Here is an 18,037-nt window from a genome sequence, read left to right as displayed (position 1 = left end):
TTGTGTGAACCGCACGGAGCAGCAGAGCAGTAACAGCTGAACATCAGTCCCAGCTGCTCCCAACACACCTATCCCTGTGTCACTTCTCATTCCAGCTCAAATAGTAATTTCCACAAGAAACAGATTTCCCTGCTTTCAGCAGGGCAGCAAAGAAACCAATATTTCTTAATACCACTTCTGGGACTTCTGCATCGCAGTTGTTGGAAGAAACTGTTAGTTTTAAACCTAAAATTTAATTAAAGTATCTCCAGGATTTTCTCTCCTATAATTTAGTGACACTTATCTCACAGGCTAACCAGAATTATTTGCAAACTGTTATGGCTACTGCAGACAAAAGAGGTCACCAAGCTGCAGCAGTAGCTGTAATTAACACAGGAGCATACGTCAATACGTAATTGACTTCTCAGGGAATTCAGAGCAGCCACACAACCAAGCAGCTCTGACAAGCTTTTGGCATCTGGACAGCAGCTACTCCTGCCACAAGCTGGAACAAGAGTAGGAAGAGACAGAGAGGACCAGTTTTTTCTGCAAGGATTTTTCTAAGGTCATCTTCCCTGGATGCACAGTCACATTAGATCTATGAAACCCACCCTGCTTAGGGATCCTCAGTTTAGGTGAGCAGCAGTGATGGCAGAATTTCAAAGCTCTTGGCCAGTCAGCAATTAATTACCATGGCATGAATGAGAGGACTGAAGGACTAGGTATGATGAATATGGGCTGCAGCTACCAAGATGATAGATTGTGCCATTGGGTTGGAATGCAACATCTCAGCACAAACAGGAGCCTTAGGCAATCATACAAGGAATCTGGAAGGAATGGGCTTGGAGCACAACTTTTTGCCCGTGAGAGCAATGTATGGATAATTGTAGAGAGGGAACAGCTCTTCTTTGAGAAGCAAGCTAATAATTGTATTTTTTTCTCTGTAGTTAGTCCTGATAGTGAAAGGTATAGTCCACAACCCCCCGATCAGAAACACGGACAGTGACCATTTAAGAAAGTTAGAGAGCCCAGCCAGATGCATGTGGTGTTTTACAAGGGTGGGACACCAAACATCCCTAATCTGAAATGAACCATAAGGTGGCACTGCTTTAAAACATTACCTGAGAAGATTTTCCCTGACATTTTCTATGCTCTACAAAACCCCACAGAGTTTCCACTTTTAATTTAAGTGAATCAAATCATTCTACAGAAACCTCAGTGATACAGTGAGACTGCACATCATTGGTATAGGAATTTTCACACAAATTATTTTCTCAGAAATTGCTACATTTTGCCCTGAAAACCAAATATCTCAGATACTTTTGTTCAAACACTGCAACATACATTTTAAAATTTATGTTTGTGTGTGTAACAGCCAGACCCATCTTCTCTTTACACAACCTCTGGCATCTAAGACCATAAAGATTTTGCTCTGTCTCAGTTGTGTGGCAACAGCCAACAAAGACATTTTTCTAGTTCACATCTAATGTGCAGGACAAACTGTCAGATAAAAACAGTCTTTGCAAGTGGAGTCACAGGAAGTTCCTAGTGGTTATAGTAAAATGAACTACAGAGATACCCTGTCTATTGATTTGCTCTTAAGTTAGACCTGGCCACCATTTTAAATGAATGGTGAAAGGGACATAAACCCACTTATAGAAAGGAGATTATGGAAGTCTGAGAGAGAATAGCAGCAGAGTGTGATTCTTAACAAAATTCCTGAAGAATCTCCAAATCCCATGGACACAGAGAACCAGCTGTTGGTTTTGTGTTAGGGTACAGTGCCAGTTTTACATAGCACAAGAAAAGGAAATGGGTCAGAAAATAAATGCTCACCGACTGCAGAACCTTCTGTTGGGTTGTCATGTAAGAGCCTAACTGATCTGAAAATAACAAGGCCATGAGCTCAGGTCCCCCTTGATCTTCTATATCCAGCCAGTCTCCAGTGCCCTGTAAAGAACTCCTCAGCTTTCAGGCAGTCCTTTACTAAGAACAATGCAAGGTCTTCAGACCACTGTTATTTTTGCAGTCTCCACCACAAAGTATGGCTCACCCACCTCCAGCTACCACATGCTATGCAGAAGAACACATTAGGAAGAGATAGCAGAACTACCTGAGCTTAGCTTTAGATATTTTCTTTCTTACAGGTACTTTTGATCTATCTTTACATCTCAGTAGTGACCTTGCACTGGCACCCTTTCAACCAATGGACCAAAGTGTTCAAAAAGCCAGTGAGGTAATGAACAGGCCACAGACCCTTTTCCAAGTTAACCGCATGGTAGAATGATGAACCATTGTCAGACTACAGCTGACTTCAGGATGTGCAATTGCCAGTGAATTGACCTAGGTTGTGTGTTGAAAGACAAACAACGTCTATTCATTGATGCATCTCTTTGGATTCATCTATTCCCTCTGCCCACGGAGCAGAAGACATACTCAACACTCAGTCTGGCAGAATGCAAAGCAGTTAAGTGAAACAGCTGGAGAGACACCACAAGTGTCCACACCTATCTACATGAGGATGTTCTCACTATTACCTTACTCATGTTTCAAATGGGAGAATATGCTACCTCATACCAAGAATTTAAACACAGATCCCATCAGAGTCTAGTGACTCAGATGATTTTGAGTTGACCCCTACCATTCCGACAAGGCAATGGGAAGATTATTTCAACTGCAGTTGGCTGCAAAACCTTCTATGCATTTAAAATCCAAAAGACAGTGATAGTGGGAAACAGGAGGATGGATGAACCTGTGAATATCAGCATTCTGAGTTAATCAGATTCTACCAGTAAGATTTATATGATGAGTTTTAGTTTTTTGGGGTTTTTTTTCCTCTTTTGATCATCCAAGATAGTCTTTATTGCAAATATCACCATAGGAGCAGTAATTAATTCAAATGAAGTGGGATTTTCTCTAAATGAGCAAGAAAAACATTCCAAAACATTCTGAGCTTCAAACCTTAACAAAAAAGGTTTTGTATTTATCTTTAAAATTTTAAAATACAACTTCTAGAGAAATCAAGACTTTTTTTTTCTTTTTAAGTCTGCAAGTACACTGTGGAAAGACAGAACACTGGCTCTCTTTAAGAAGTAGGCTACCAAATTCTCCTTTTCTGTCCCCAGTCATAGCTAATTGAAGACTACCAGTGGCAGTGAGAAGCCCTTGGACCTACTTGACTTTTACAGATCTTTTTGAGTTGGATACTAACAGCAGTTACCAAACTGAAGCTCAAATATTAAATACTATTAAATCCTTTGAATCCAATACAGAAGCACTTCAATTATACGAGCTTTATGTCATCCCAGATGAGGTCATGATTCTTAAGGCTCATCATATTGAATATTCCTGCCATGTTTGGAAAGCCTGATTATCAAAATTAGCCTTTGTCCTTTGTGTCTCAAAGGACAATTGAATGTGGATAATTGAAGTTTATACATTTCATGCAAAACAGTTTTTGTACCTCATTAAACAGACCTGTCTGTATTTCCACAATGTAATTCCTGAACATAATCTGTGCAGTTTACATGCTCATGGCTGGACAGCATGATTATCATAACTATAAGGTAAACTAGGCTTTAAGTCAGAAACTTCTAGAAACCCACATATCCAAGGCTCCAGCTTTGGAAGCAGATTGATTTTCTGTGCTCCAAACAGGCATGCAAAATGGCACCATTTTGTTACATTACTCAAGCTGTTTAGCTGAACAACATTTCACTCATGTCTAACTTAGAGTGAGCACTAATCATCACTTGATTTTAGCAAGAGGGAAAGTCCAGAAGGCAAATCATACACAGCTCAATTGGTTTAAACTAGTACTACAAAAATGTGACATGCAGATGCTAATTCTCAGTCTGTTGTAGCAATGCAGGATACTTAAACGGAGTAAGTTCAACACGTGAGTTCACATACCTCCTTTTCTAGATACTGGCAAGGACTACACAGAAGTCCTCAATATTAATTCAATCCCATGTATTTACCCCAAACACAGAAGTACACAGCAGTACCTGTGAGGCAACACTCAGTATAAGACACACAACCAAAATCTGAGTGAAAACCAAACATTTTACTCATTGACCAGACCATCTTCTTGGGAATCACACACAGAGTTCATAACTGCCAAAGCATCACAGGAGTCTTGTTCCTGGGTAGCAGCATGTACCCCTGGCTAACAGAAAATTCTCAAATATAGCATCTGTGAAAACTGGGACATCACTTGCATGTTTGTTCTCACTAAGACAGAGGATACATTAATCTAATCCTGCACTCTGAGTAATTTTTGTCCCTCTTTCACACCTCATTATCTGAAGGGCATCCTAGCAATATAAGATAGTTGAGAGAGACCTGTACCCGAAGTCCTATTTGCAAGGCAATGAATACCATGCAAAGGTGATGGCTCTGAGGGGTCTTTCAGGAAAGAAGTGGGAAAGTGAGGAGCAGTGAAAGAGAGCAGGAAGAAAATATCTGATATCTGCCTCAGCCCACTGACTACAGAGAACATGGAGCAGCAGTGAAAGCCATAGAAGGGGACCAGAGAGTAAGCTATAAAGGAATTGGGACGAGCTACAGAAACTTCACATAGCAGGAGATGGGGACCAGAGCTAAAGAAGCCAGTCATAGAGCCTGGAGGTAATTCTGAAAGGATGCAGCACTGGTAGATGTACTCCAAGAGGACAGCAGTATGATTGAAGGTGGGAGGCAGCATTTGTGGGAGCATTTCCTTTGGAAGGAGAGAAGAAAGGGAAATGCCCACAGTAGTAGTAATTGTGAAGTTACCTAAGGTAATGGAAAAATGCCCTTTGTAGCTTCTGAAACAATGTTACTGCAAGCAAATTAACCTGATCAGCCTTCAAACAAACTGAAGTGTCATACTGTTTGGAGAAGTTGAGTAGAAATGTGCATCAGAATCAGCAGGGATACAGCTAATGAGTTTTATGCCATTTAAAATACCTCAGAAGGGTTGTTTCATGGATATTTCAATATGCAGATACTTAATTTAATCAGAAATGTAATTATCTGTGTCCTAGTTCTTCAGCATACCTACGTATTTGTCTTACAAGATATTACTCCACATGAATCTCTAGATTTATATAAATACATATATAAAAGTCTTGAATTATGTTCACTGAAAGCTGATCAGAAAACATTAGTGCTACCAGTAAAAGAAATAGCTTACAGTCTTTGCATTAGTAATCCTGACTAGGTTTGCATTTTTACCTTAGCTTTTTACTCATGAAAGAAAATCCTCCCCTCTAAAGAGAAAGTTATTTTGTACAGCTAGAATTAGTTGACAGACTTCACTTGGTAAACTTAATCCATCATCCTGATTTATACCCTTTAGTGGTCACTGTATTTCCACACATGCACTGCTCTAAACCATAAATCCAACTGTGGGAAGGCAGTTTCCATAGGGGTGCCTGGTTGAAGTTGAGCTTAGCTCTTTGCAGGATTAAGCCCTATGAGGTAGAAGTAGTCTGCAATACAGCGGAGGTCAGAGTACAGTAATTCTCTACTTGAGACTGCAGATTATATCTCATGTGGCAGGTTGCCAAGGAGCTGCTAGGAGGAGAGAACAAATACAGATGGGAGGAGGTGGATGCAGCAGGGGTAGAATTACACTGAAATGGCATTGGCTGTGAAGTGTGACAATAGCAAACAGTGGGAGAGGACAAAGACCAGGACCTACAGTGACCAGAAAGGATGCTCCAGCAGAACTAGCAGAAGAGTCCCTGAAGGTCCCAGCAACGCTTCCTCCAATGACTGAATTTTCACACCACAGCTCTGTCAGGCATCCTCAGCCCCAAACCACCCCCCTTCAGCTACTGTCTCCTCCCAACTATTGCCCAGAGACACAAGGCCCACTCCTCACATATTCTGAAGGTGCTATCCCTTTCCCTCTCCTCCATCCTGCTTTTCAAACTGAGTTATGGGGAAGGAGAACTCACATGAGCAAAGTCTGAAATTGCTAAACAAGCTATAAAAAAAGCCCCTTAGTAAGCTCAGTGATAGATATAAAAATTTCACAGCTTTTCCCAGCAGAATCACTCAGCTATTTCAAAGCTGCACTGGTTTCCCAAGCACTAGTTAAGGAACATTTCTTTGTTCAGGAGAGCACTGATGCATGTGCCTACACAAATGTATGCTTTTACAACACAGCAACTTAGAAAGGCAATTTCCAGTTGTCTTGGATAAGACAGTCATTTAAAACTACAGGTTTTCCCCTTGGCATCTCTGGCAATCTTTGCACCAGAAAATTTTCTCTCTTGCCCTCCCATGTACTGTAGTGATAATATATATTTACATCACTTCATGGTGGTGTCATGAGGATTCATTAAAGCTTGCAAGCACTCTGAAGATGAGAAGTCCTACAAGCATTAAGTTATGTCAAGGCAAGGGCTTTTTAATGCACACTCAGCCATGTGGTGAGTATCTCTCCTTTTCCACCCCCCTCGTTAACATCTCTAAGCTGTTTGCCAAAATCTGTCCAGTGGAGCAGCAGGACCGCTGTATAGGCCCAGGGGACTGAACCATTCAAATGAGTAAGGTTCACAGTGATGATCTCAAGCACAGCAAAAATACTAAGACCACACATATACTTTAAAAATTCCTAAGAAGCAGTGCCAAGGAAGAAAATGTGCTCATGAAACCAAAATGGACCCCAGAAGCAAGAAACAAGTGAATTGACTAGGGAAAGTATTACTTTTTCTTCATTTGATTCAATGGCATGATTCCCTCTGATTCAGTGATTTGTGTCTTCCATTTCTAAATTGTATTCTGTCTAAATATAGTTATCACAGAGAACAGAAAACCCAGCCTGAACACCTGGGCACTGGTTACAGGCAGGCTATTCTGGAGGTGGTGGATCAACACACTAGAACCAGCGTTCAAAAACCACCTCCAGTGTGCTCAGCACTGCTGAGAATAATGACACCAGCATCTGGTTCATCAGGAAGCTCCTCTTCCTCTCCCCTATCCCACCTCACCCATTGAAACCTGGTCCACATACAGTCCCTGGACCTAGAGCTGGACACAGAAGCTCGCTGGTTGACTTCTCATGTACAGATAGTCTTTTTTCATCTGTCCCCATAGTGCCACAGTCTGACAGTGATCCTACATTCTCATATAAATTCACTGAGGAACCACAACTGGGAAACCAGAGCAGGCAGGGCAGGTTCCAATAAACTTGAGCCACCAGCTCTTGAGGGCATATGACGTGAGACACAGCTACCCCCCACCCAAACAGCCGTGGGTTTGTCCCCTGAGCATCAGGATCTACTCTGGCTCCACCAGCTGTGCACAAAGGAGGCACAAGCAGCCTCTGCAAATGCTATAGCCTGTCATTCTTACAGCAGCATTCTTATAGCACTGTTCCCTATGCCCAGCTTGTCAAAGCACCAGCTTGCCCTCTCTTGACTGTTCTAAAGCTGTATATCCATACCTGAGAGGTTCTAGTGAAAGAATGTAATAGGAGATCCATAATTTGACATCAAGCAGCGCAAAAGCAGGTCAGGACACCTGCTGGCACTGCCCCGAGCCCAGCTGGTGTCAGGGCGACCGCGGTGTCAGGGACAAGGTTCAACCTGAGTGCAGCTGCCCAGGACTCCTGCAGGTAGCTGTTCTCCCTCCGTGCATGGGTCAGCAGCAAGAGCTGCACTTCTGTGCTCTCTGCCTTGCACTTCTGGATAATGGGGCCCAGGGAGAAAAAAGATTTTAGGCAGCAATGTGGAATTCCAATCCGTTTAAGAGATGGCAAAGAAAATATGGCCACTTTTAAGTCTGAACACTAGTTTGCCACAGGAGGCTTTATATGATTTCTGCAATTCTAGGAAACTTTTCTTTAATGAAAACATTCTGTCACCACCTGTCAGGAATAAATTTAGGCAAAGAAAACAAGACAATATTGAACAAGAAGGCAGGATCTTGCAAAACATCAGAGCTGATTCATCCCTTCCCATTCCTCCCCCCCATCCTACTCCAGGCACCATGCCGAGAATACATTAACTTAACTTGCCTGGGGATTTACATTACATTACTATCCATTACCAGGGACTTCAGATTCCTTTATTCTCCACCAATGCCATATTCCTGCAAGAGAGCACTGAATAAAAGTAACTTCATTTTTTCTTCGGTTATTCAGTTTCTGTAGTCTGGCAGCAGAGGTGCCAAGTACAAAAGCCTTGACTACTCAGTCCCACCCCTAGAAAGGGAATACAAATGTATTAGGATATAAATCTGTTATTTTTGTCTCAACATGCATGAATTACCTGAGTATTATATATGAAGATACACATTCTTGCTTGCTAAATCTGCACTCCTACTTTTTAGTATCTGAAAACAGTAGTTGAAACAAGTCACCTGCTGTAGGACTAAGTTAAAAGCTACTCTTGGACAAAAACACCCTCTTGAATCACACATTGAAAGAACGAATAATAAATAACTATCAGAAAACTGAGGCTTCTATTATCACCCAAGGCTAGGGATTTTTATTCTTCACACCCTCAACTCATTCTACACAGACGTGCAATGGCAGCACCCAGGATTGCAGCCTAGAAAGCTCTCTGGCTACACTTTTCCCCAGTAATTAAAAAAATTGATATTTATTCATGTAATATGACACTTATCACCCTTCAGAAGGACCTTTTCCCTGCTCCTTTCCCTCATTCAGTTAGTCTCATGCTCAGCTGCTCTCCTGTGCAGGAGGAAAAAAAAGCACAAAAAGTACAGTTTGCCCAGACAAGTAGTTGACCTGGCAGCAGCAAGTGGTATTGAAAGCCTCAACAACCAGTCCTGCTTTCAACATCAGAGAAGGGAAGAGAAAAAAGAAAAGGCCATTGAGTCCAACCTTTGACTAAACGTCTCCCTGCCAACTTAGCTATATCACTAGTGCCATGTCCAGTCGTTTGTTGAACACCTCCAGGGATGGTGACTCCACCACTTCCTTGGGCAGTCCATTCCAATATTTGGCAACATTTTCAATGAAGATATTCTCCATGATATGCAACATGAACCTCCTCTGGTGCAGCTTGAGGCTCTGTCTTCTTGTCCTGTCACTCACTGCCTGAGAGAAGAGGCTGGGCCCCACCTGGCTACAGCCTCTTTTAGATGGTTGTAGAGGGTGATGAGGTTCCCTCTTTGAGCCTGCTCTCCTCCAGGCCAAACACCCCCAGCTCCCTCAGCCACTCATATGACTCACTCTCCTGACCTTTCACCAGCTCTGTTGCCTTCTCTGGGCACTTTAGCACCTCAGCATATTCCTTGCAGTGAGGGGCCCAGAACTGGACACAAGATTTGAGGTGTGCCCGCACCAGTGCTCAATACAGAGGGACAATCACTGTCCTCGCCCTGCTGGCCACACTATTTGTGAAACAGTCTCTAACCCTCAGGAAGATCCAAATAAATTGAATCTAAGTAGTAAAACAGCAGTAGAAAACATGTATCTTCAGGCTTAACCATAAAAAACTATCAAAAGGATAAAAAAAACCCTTTATTTTTGAGCAAGTCAATATTTATCATACATCCGTTCACACTCATTAACTCAAGTAGGCCAGTACCAAAGGTTTGCCACCAGGGGATATGTCCTTTTTAAACAGTTAATGGAGTTTTAATTAACTGTGTTACCTGAAAATATATCTTGACAAAAAGTAAGATAATTGAAATGCATTAAAAAGTGTGTTTATTCATCTGTCCAGAAATAAACTGGAAAAGACAAAGAGAACACATAACAAAACAGGTTTTAGAATACCTGAAAAGAACAGAGAACTACTAGGAGACTCACAAATTTGACTACTGGGACGAATAATTGTATGCTAACAAATGCCCAAGATAAACAATAATAAAACAAACAAACCACAACAACAACCACCTCAGACCCAAAAAACTAATTTACTAATTAGTAATTTAGCAATTAGTCATTCCTACTAATTTAAATAAAAAGACAGAAAGTAGAATTTCTGAATTAAACTATCAAGCATTAATACTGTATTGCTGCAGGGGAAAAATTCTTTTTCTCCTGGAAAATGTTTTTATTTCCCATAGAGAATAAAGAGATATAAGCACTTTTTTTTTTTTTTTTTCCCAGATAGAGATTACTTTTTCATTGGAATAATAATATTTTCCTCAGAAATATATTTTCTGGTCTTTGTTTGTTGGAGTTCTTTTTAATAAAAACCTATTTTTCTATTTAAAACACCGCTCATAAGAATAATATGGGCTAGCGGAGCATTTCCTTTTCTGAGGGTTTCTGGCATTCAAGGTCAAGTTCAACTACATTAAATACAATGGCTTAAGATCAATTGCTCAGAAGCAGGAAAACAGTGACCAAAGAGCCATTGTCCTGAATTTAAAGGTCCTGAAGCCTCATGAGATCTGTCAAGATATGCACAGATGTTTTAGCAGGGCAGAAAAGGGGAGCTTTAGCCATTATTTACATCATCTTACAACTGGAGACTATCAGAGGCTTTTGGAAGTTTTACTTACTCTTCAATCAGCTAGTCTCTCCCTTTTTTTCCCTTGCCTGGATTTTTTCATATATGTTTCTTAAAACTAAGATTTAATCATCTTGTCAGTAGGACAACATTATAGCAGTGGAGAACATATAGAGGAAGGGATGTTAACTGTGCCTTTTGTGCTAGAAAGTGCTTTGTCTCCTCCTCAGAACAAGAGGAAATAGAAATGTTCATCCTGGCCCAGGCAAGCTTTCAAGAAATGTGCAACCAGCCTTTCTGACCTACCCCTGCCCCGAATGGCAATCTTGAACAAAAGAAATAACTTTAATCAAATCTTTCTGGGGTTAGTTCAATGAAGTCTACATGGTTAAGACATCTTAGCCTTCCTCCATTTCCTTTCTCACATCAGTCTCAAATTATGTACATGTTCTCTGAGACAACACAGACTCAAAACTTTTCTCAGTTGACATGCTTAATCAATATCTCACAAGCGAGCTCAACAAAAAACAAAGCTTGGTTCTGTGTTGCTAGATGGTAAGGAACATAGTGGTTCACACTAAATCAGTGCCTGTATCTTGGCTGGAACAGTGGCCAACAGTGGATGTCTTGGGAAGATTCCCATGATTAGAGTAATCATGTAATGCTGCTCTCCAGAATAATTCCCAGCTACTGGAGATCTGCAGCTCAAGGGGGTTTTGAGCCAGCAGTGTTCATTTTATCCTCAGGGGCTTAGTCTATGTGAATTTGAATCCATGGAAAGTCGTGCTTCCCCCAAATCCCAGTGGCCAGGAATCTCACAGCTAAATTCCTCTGCTCTGAACTTGAGAGGCCTGATGGTCTCATTTGATGGCCCCAGTTCTTTTGGTGACAGAGATCAAGCAGTCAGTCACTTTCTAATTCCTCCTCCCCATGTCACTTATGCCTTGCTGTCCTCTCTGCTTATCAACAGGGGTGGCAGATAAAAATATTACCAGTAAAAAAGGCAGCTGAAAGCACATCAGTCATTTACATGCTATTTTAGAAAGTGAACCCAGGGACTTTGATACGTAAACCCTACTGACTTTCCATTACATTTTGATTCCTTATTGCCCACCATTAAAGAAATTTACTCCAGAATCTTAAGAAAATAAATCTTAGGACAGATTTTAAGTAGATGGTAGATATATCTGACATATTCCATTGACATTTCTTTATACCACAATGACACTTCTGACTTAAGACCTTGAAAACTGAAGAAAATTCACCCTACCTTTTTAACATCCTATTTTATATTATTGAGCAGAATTAAATATCCTTCCATCATCTATTGTCTGCCACAGCACACACCACTGCTGAGCCTGAAGTCTCAGCCTCATTGCCTTGGTCCCTTTTATATCCTTGAAGACTTTCAAGTATTCAAGCACTGGAAAATTCCCATTTTGATCTGTTTTTGCATCATAGACACTCTTGGAAGAGAAGAATCCTGCTGCTAATCAGTTGAATCACAATTCAAAAAAAAAACCACAGAAGAAGCAGAGATGGGAAAGATGAACTCCTTAGCAAAGAGGAACGCTTGAGGTAAAGGCAGGAAATCCTCTCCAGTTCTTCAAAACCAATGCTGATATCCCACTGAAATCCTCATGCACATCATGAGATCTTTTGGGCACTTAAACACCTCCAGGCACCTAATTTCACTGCAAATTCACTAAAATCTGCTTAAACTCACACACATCACAGCATGCCCAGCTGTAGAAATCTCTGTCTGTCCTGCTTCTCCCAAAGGCAAGAGCCCCCCCTGTTTGAACTGCCACTCTGTTTTGGAGTCGGGATTTATTCAGTGCTCCCTTGTGGCAGGGTAGCCTGTGCCTCAGCCAGTTAAATTGATTGCATGTTAACTCAGCTAAATCTATTGCTTAAGTAACTTATCTGTTGTCATGGATTTGCTATGTCATGTTAGCATGGAACTGCTAACACATTTCATATTCCCTGAGGGTAGTCAAAATAGTAGAGCCTCTAAAATAGTTGAATAGTTGAAAAGGAAAATCTCTGTATTACCTCGGCCCTGAAATTTAGTCTTTGACTGACAGTATTATATACTATTTGAAGGCAATTTCTGAGCAGATAAATATTACAAAAGGGCATGTTTCTTCCCCAGCAGTGCCACAGTGCCACTCTCTCCCATTATCACAAATTGTCCTAGTTTTTGCCCAACAAGTTGTAAAGACCAGACAATGACAACTTAGTAAAAATAAAGCCTTCATTCTGCTCAAACATCTGATGAATAAATTTTATAGCAAGCACTGTTCTATACCTGACAAGGTATATTCGTCTCTCCTCACTACCTTATGAATTAATAAACCAGACTGTCTCCCTCCCCTTGTAAATACTTGCAAGAGTAGTCACTGATTACTGAGTATCAGAGCTCAAACCCACCTAAGAGTATTAAATGATACATAATAAAAACAGAAGGAGTACACAATTTCACCTTCATTACAGACTTTGTTTAGCCCAGCCTGGATTTCCAGTATATTCTGCTCATACTAGTTTCTTCTTTTTGTTGTTCCTAAATACTAATTTCTTGTTGATGTATTTGATTTTCATTAATTTCCAAGTGTAGGTACATCTTGCCTGAAGAAATAACAGTGGCAGTATTTGACATATGAATTTGTTTACCCTAGTGAAAATGAACAAGGAACACAGAGCTGATAATCAGAGAGATAATATAAGCAGACATAAGTGAGAATTTATATCTAATATGTACTTCAGTGATCTGGTGACAGACTGCTGAGACTGAATAAATTAACTCCTAATATGGTCAATTAAGACAGGTAGGTCATCTGGCAAAAGATACTGAGAGGAACAAATCCAAAGAGACAAGATTGTTGAGGTCTGGAGAACTGGCTTTCCATCTGTTAGCTGGAAATGTAGCCTGTCCTCTCTGTTACCACATTCCTGCAATATCTAATAGACAGCTTGTCTCCATTAACTACAATGCCAGTCTACAGTATTTGAATGACCAGGAAGGAGGAGGTATGCAAAAACAGGAAAACAACCTCAGGAATTTTCCTCCTGCTTACATATGCATTAGTATTTTCTTATTAATAAGGAAACTAAGTGAAAAGAGAAATCAGATCTTCCATGTGGAGTGAAATCAAATGGCCCAGCCTCCGCTGACATAAGTTACACATCCAGCTGCAGCACCTACATATTACACAACAGGGTTCATACAAGCAAGAAAGTACTTGGACATTTCTATGCTATCTATGTCATCTCTAAAAGACCTTGAAGAGCAAGAGAAGCAGTGGTGGCCAGGAAGATCTGTACACACAACTATCACATTTCTGAAGTCTGAAAAGAGTGTGTAGAGAAAGTAAAAGCAGGGGGATTCTGTCTGGAAAGATCAAATACGGTGTTAGGATAATTAGTAATCAGTGATCTCACTAGTATTCCAAGGATTTTAGGAAGTGCTCCCTTTGTGAAGAACAGGTTGGACACAAGTAGCTGGAGGAGACAAAAGGGGTGGTAAGCAGAGGCAGGCACTTGGTGTGAGCTGTTGAGCTGAGCTCCAGGCCCAGCAGAGAATCTTGAAAGCAGCAGGCTAGCAGAGCATTGCTACTGCCGATCCTTCCCTGTCCATGGTGCTCTCTGTGCCATGCTGCACAGTGCCAGATCTCACTTAGCCTGGCTGGCACTGCTTTCTTCCACAGACTGTGACAGGGACCTGACGAACACAAGGAGGGTTGTCTGCCTAAGATGTGCTTCTGGAAACAGGAGCAAAAGCGCAGAGGGTGCTGCACAGAGCATCGCTGTGCCACACTTGAAGCCCCAGGACTGCCAGCCTCTGCACAGCGCTGAAGGACTGAAGGACTTCATTCCACTTCAGTGACTGAAGCGTGGGGAGCAGGCAGGCTCCTCAGGGAGACCAGCTCACCTGGGGAGCCAAGGGCTCAGCTTAGGGAAAGCCCACCCCATCCACACAACTCCTCCAGCTCCTCCAAGGCACCAACATTTCACTGATTCCACCCATCTTCACAGACCTATTTTCTCTGCATTACACTTGAAATTCAGTACATCCCAAACAGAAAGGGAAAGAACATTTTTTCATGTCTCCAGCCACAAACCCCAGGTTTTTGTTATGTTAGTGAGGCACCCAAAACAACTCTTACTTATTGCTTCTTTATGAGCACAGATGGCATTGGAAAACACGAACCAAATGGAAAGTGTAGATTCAACACAAAGTTTTTGACCCATACTAAATCCCATGCAGGAGCTTGAGCCTTCCAACTCAGTGGTCAGTGCCTCAGCTTTTATGTATTTATTTACTTACTTTAGAAGCAATCACCAAAACAGTAACTGCATTTAGGGACTGCAAATCAGAGAGGTCTCAAATGTTAGGCTTCCTGTTGCTGGCCATAAAATCAAATGACAGAGGAACAATAGAAAAACAGGGGTTTCTCTGTGTTTTCTGTTCCCTTTCTCACAGATACAAAAGCAAAAAAAGGGGGATGTTAAAATGGAAATGGTAGAAAATACTCTGGAACAGCAGAGAATAAAGAAGAGACAAAGCAGTCAACACTGAAGTTTCATACTCCATCCTAGAGAACCATGGCATGAAATTTTTACTGTTGGTTCAACACATGACTACTGTTTTTCCAAGACAAGCTAAGGACTATGAACTCAGTGAGGAAGGTTGCCCAGTGGGATGCCTAAAGTAGAATCTGAACACTCCTGATTCAGAACTGCAATTTCTTTTTGTTTCTTGCTCCATTTTTCTAAAGGGAGTTTTTCTTTCTCATACAATTTGTTATGCATCCTTCATTAGCACTGTGTTGCCTAAAAATTAGGAATTATAAATTTTATCACTTTAAGCCAAAGTTAGCTTAGTTTAATATCTCTTGGCAGTGTTCTAGTTGTGTACAGCAGAGGAATTTAGCACAGGTGGCCCAAAATTCACACGGAGGTCAGTCTGCAATGGACAGCTCATAAACATGCAGCACAAAACAGGCTGACAGCATAAACCAACCCTCAAAGCCTGATTCAGCCCTTGAATAGCCACAGAATTAGGTGTGAAAAAGAAACAAGGCTCAGATACCTTGTATCCACAATCCTCAATGTAATTTCACCGTTAAAAAAAACATTAAGTTCAAATCTTGACCACCTCTTCATTTCCTCTCCTTGTACCAAAGGATGGGCAGTGGAAGAAAACCAAATAAAGCATTCGTTCCATGCTATTCACTAGGAGAGGGTAAAATTAATCAGCTTTCTCTTAACCAGCTTGTCCAAACCATATAACAAATACACAATAATTAACACTAAGTGTAAAATACTGCTGTTTTTAAAAGTTAGCAATGTAAGGCTTATGGAGTCCAGCTAAGCAGAGGATTCCTCACAAAACAAAGAGAGATCATCTTGTTTGTTCTGTGTTCCCCAGACTCTGCCAAACCAAGTGCAACCTTTGCAACCTGGATCCGTGGCTCAGAACAGCTGAAGGTTACCTCACTCACCAGGAAGTGATGGAAGAGATTTCCCATGTCTTCTAACATGAATTTTGAGAGATGTCTTACTACTCCAGTTGTCTGAGCTACTGCACACTTAGGCTAATGGGCCCAAGGATGTAACAACAAAATTTGGAAAGATCACACAAAATGGGAGCAAGACAGGAAAAACAGCGGGACAAGAAGCCTGAGCAGTTACGAGATTCACTCTTTTGATAACGTGCCTTCTACACTGGCAATATCCTGTTACAGCCTGTTTTAGAATGCAGCCCAAGTCTACCTAGAAGGGAAGCTTCCCTTTCTGGAAGGAGAAGTGAAAATTGTGATTGGAGCTGGATGTCAGGGAGCGGATCCCTGCTGACTTTAAAAGCCTTTGGTTGCAGTTCCAAAGCGGAGTCGGGTTGGATACCACGCTCTCCTCGGCTAAGAGCTTCGGGTTATTTTTCTACACCTTTATAGCAGTGCCTTCGGCGGTCATGAGAGCCTTGCGTTCGCCTGCGCACAGGACCACCAGCGCCGCTGCCTAGTGTGGATGGAGAGCTGTTCCCTTCGCCCAAGTCTATCCGTGCCCGAGATCTCGCAGCCAAGGGATCGTATGCAGCCGTGCAGGGAACAAACAATAGCGGCGGGGGAAGCCCCCGGCCGCCCGCCCGCACGGCCGCCGCTCCCGCCCGCGGCCCCGGGCGGCTCCGGCCGCTCGGCACTCGCCCCGCGCCGCCGCGTTCGCGGCCAGCGGCGGCGGCCTGCGGGGAGACCCCGCGCCCCGGCTCTCCGCCGCCGCTGGCATCCACGGCAACTCCGGCCGGAGCGCGGCCCGCCCGGGGAGGCAAAGTTTGCCCGCACCTGGGACGGCGCCCCTCAGACCGCGCCCGCGGCTCCGCGCCCCGCCCGCCCTCACGGGCGCAACTGCCCCGCGGGGCCGCCCGCCGCCAAGGCGCCACCTGGCGGGGCCCCGGCCGACCCGCCGCTGCCCCCGCTCCCGTCCCCGCCCGGACTCGCCCGGCTCGGCGCCCGAAGCTGGACGGCGTCCCCGCGCCCCCCGCGCCTCTCCGGCGAGCGCGGTGCTTACCTTGCGCAGCATGCTGGGCGGGCAGCGCCGGGGGCTCCCCGCCGCGGCGCCGCGCTCTCCCGCCCCTCACGGCGCGGCGGCCCCTCCGTGCGCGCCGCCCGCCCGCCTGCCCGCACTGAGCGGCGGCGCAACGGCTGCGCCCGCCACGAGGCAGCGCGGCCGCGGGGGGGGCCGGGCCCACCCACCCCCGCCGCCCGGCCCCTTCCCCGGCCGCGGCCCCCGCTCGCCCCCGCCGCCCGGGGCTGGGGCAGCCGCGGCCGGGGAGAGGCGCGGAGCGGGCTCCGGGCGGCTCCTCGTCACGCCGCGTGGGCGCCCGGAGCGCTGTGGAGAGCCCCCCGCGGAAAGCTGCGCGCTCGCCCCTCGGCCGCGCCGCGTTGGCCGGTCCGGCTCAGAGCAGAGCAGGGCAGCGCTGGGGCTGCTCCCTCGGGAGCGAGGAGGCGCCGGGCTGGATGGCTGGATGGTCCCAGGTGCTGGATGGCTGCATCGCCCCAGCCAGGTTCGACCGTGGGAAGCTATTTGGACCACGCTGCTTTTGGCGCTCGAATCCCACGGTGCTCCAGCTTCTCGAAACGAAGCGAGTCTCACCCGAAGCAAATTACACAGGTTCCAGCAGCAATTTACTTTTCCTGAAAGCTGTAGTACACTATCAGAGTGACAAGCTGTTCTCAAGTTAAAATAGAATCCGATCTCTAAAGGTATTTATCGTTAATTATTACACACTTTCTGTAATAATGTTAAATGCAAGAATCCAGGGCTCCCCCGCTGTTGGGTGTGTGGAGGTGAATCGCGGCGTGTTATATCTACACACACATCTCCCGGGTGAGCCTGTGTGCCGAGCAGCCAAATGCGGAGCAGCAGGTTGTGCTGTGTCTCAGGAGGCCAGGACCATACATTTCAGATTCTAAAGGATGTGACTTATCCTAGGGCAACCCATTACTTCAAGTTCTCTATGCCCTGGTACATTCTTCACGTAATTTTTTCATGAAACTTCAGTCCTGTGAGTATATAGTGACTCACAAAAAATTAATTTCTAGCAAGGTAGTTAACAAATAAAAAAGCAGACAAGTTAG

General features: G+C 43.8%; 1 protein-coding gene across 1 annotated transcript in view; it reads right to left on the bottom strand.

Moving 5' to 3' along the window:
- LOC131572783 (transmembrane and coiled-coil domain protein 3) overlaps window positions 1–17,064 on the bottom strand; it is a 124,569-nt gene extending 107,505 nt beyond the window's left edge. Inside the window, exon 1 of the mRNA XM_058826131.1 lies at window positions 16,968–17,064. Within this exon, the coding sequence (XP_058682114.1) occupies window positions 16,968–16,979 (12 nt within the window). The 5' untranslated portion in view covers window positions 16,980–17,064. The remainder of the gene's footprint in view (window positions 1–16,967) is intronic.
- Between the last annotated feature and the right edge of the window lie 973 nt (window positions 17,065–18,037).

Source organism: Poecile atricapillus, chromosome Z (genome assembly GCF_030490865.1).
Source record: "Poecile atricapillus isolate bPoeAtr1 chromosome Z, bPoeAtr1.hap1, whole genome shotgun sequence".
Lineage (NCBI taxonomy): Eukaryota > Metazoa > Chordata > Aves > Passeriformes > Paridae > Poecile > Poecile atricapillus.
The sequence above is the reverse complement of the archived record's forward strand: the minus strand, read 5'-3'. Positions and strand labels throughout refer to the sequence as shown.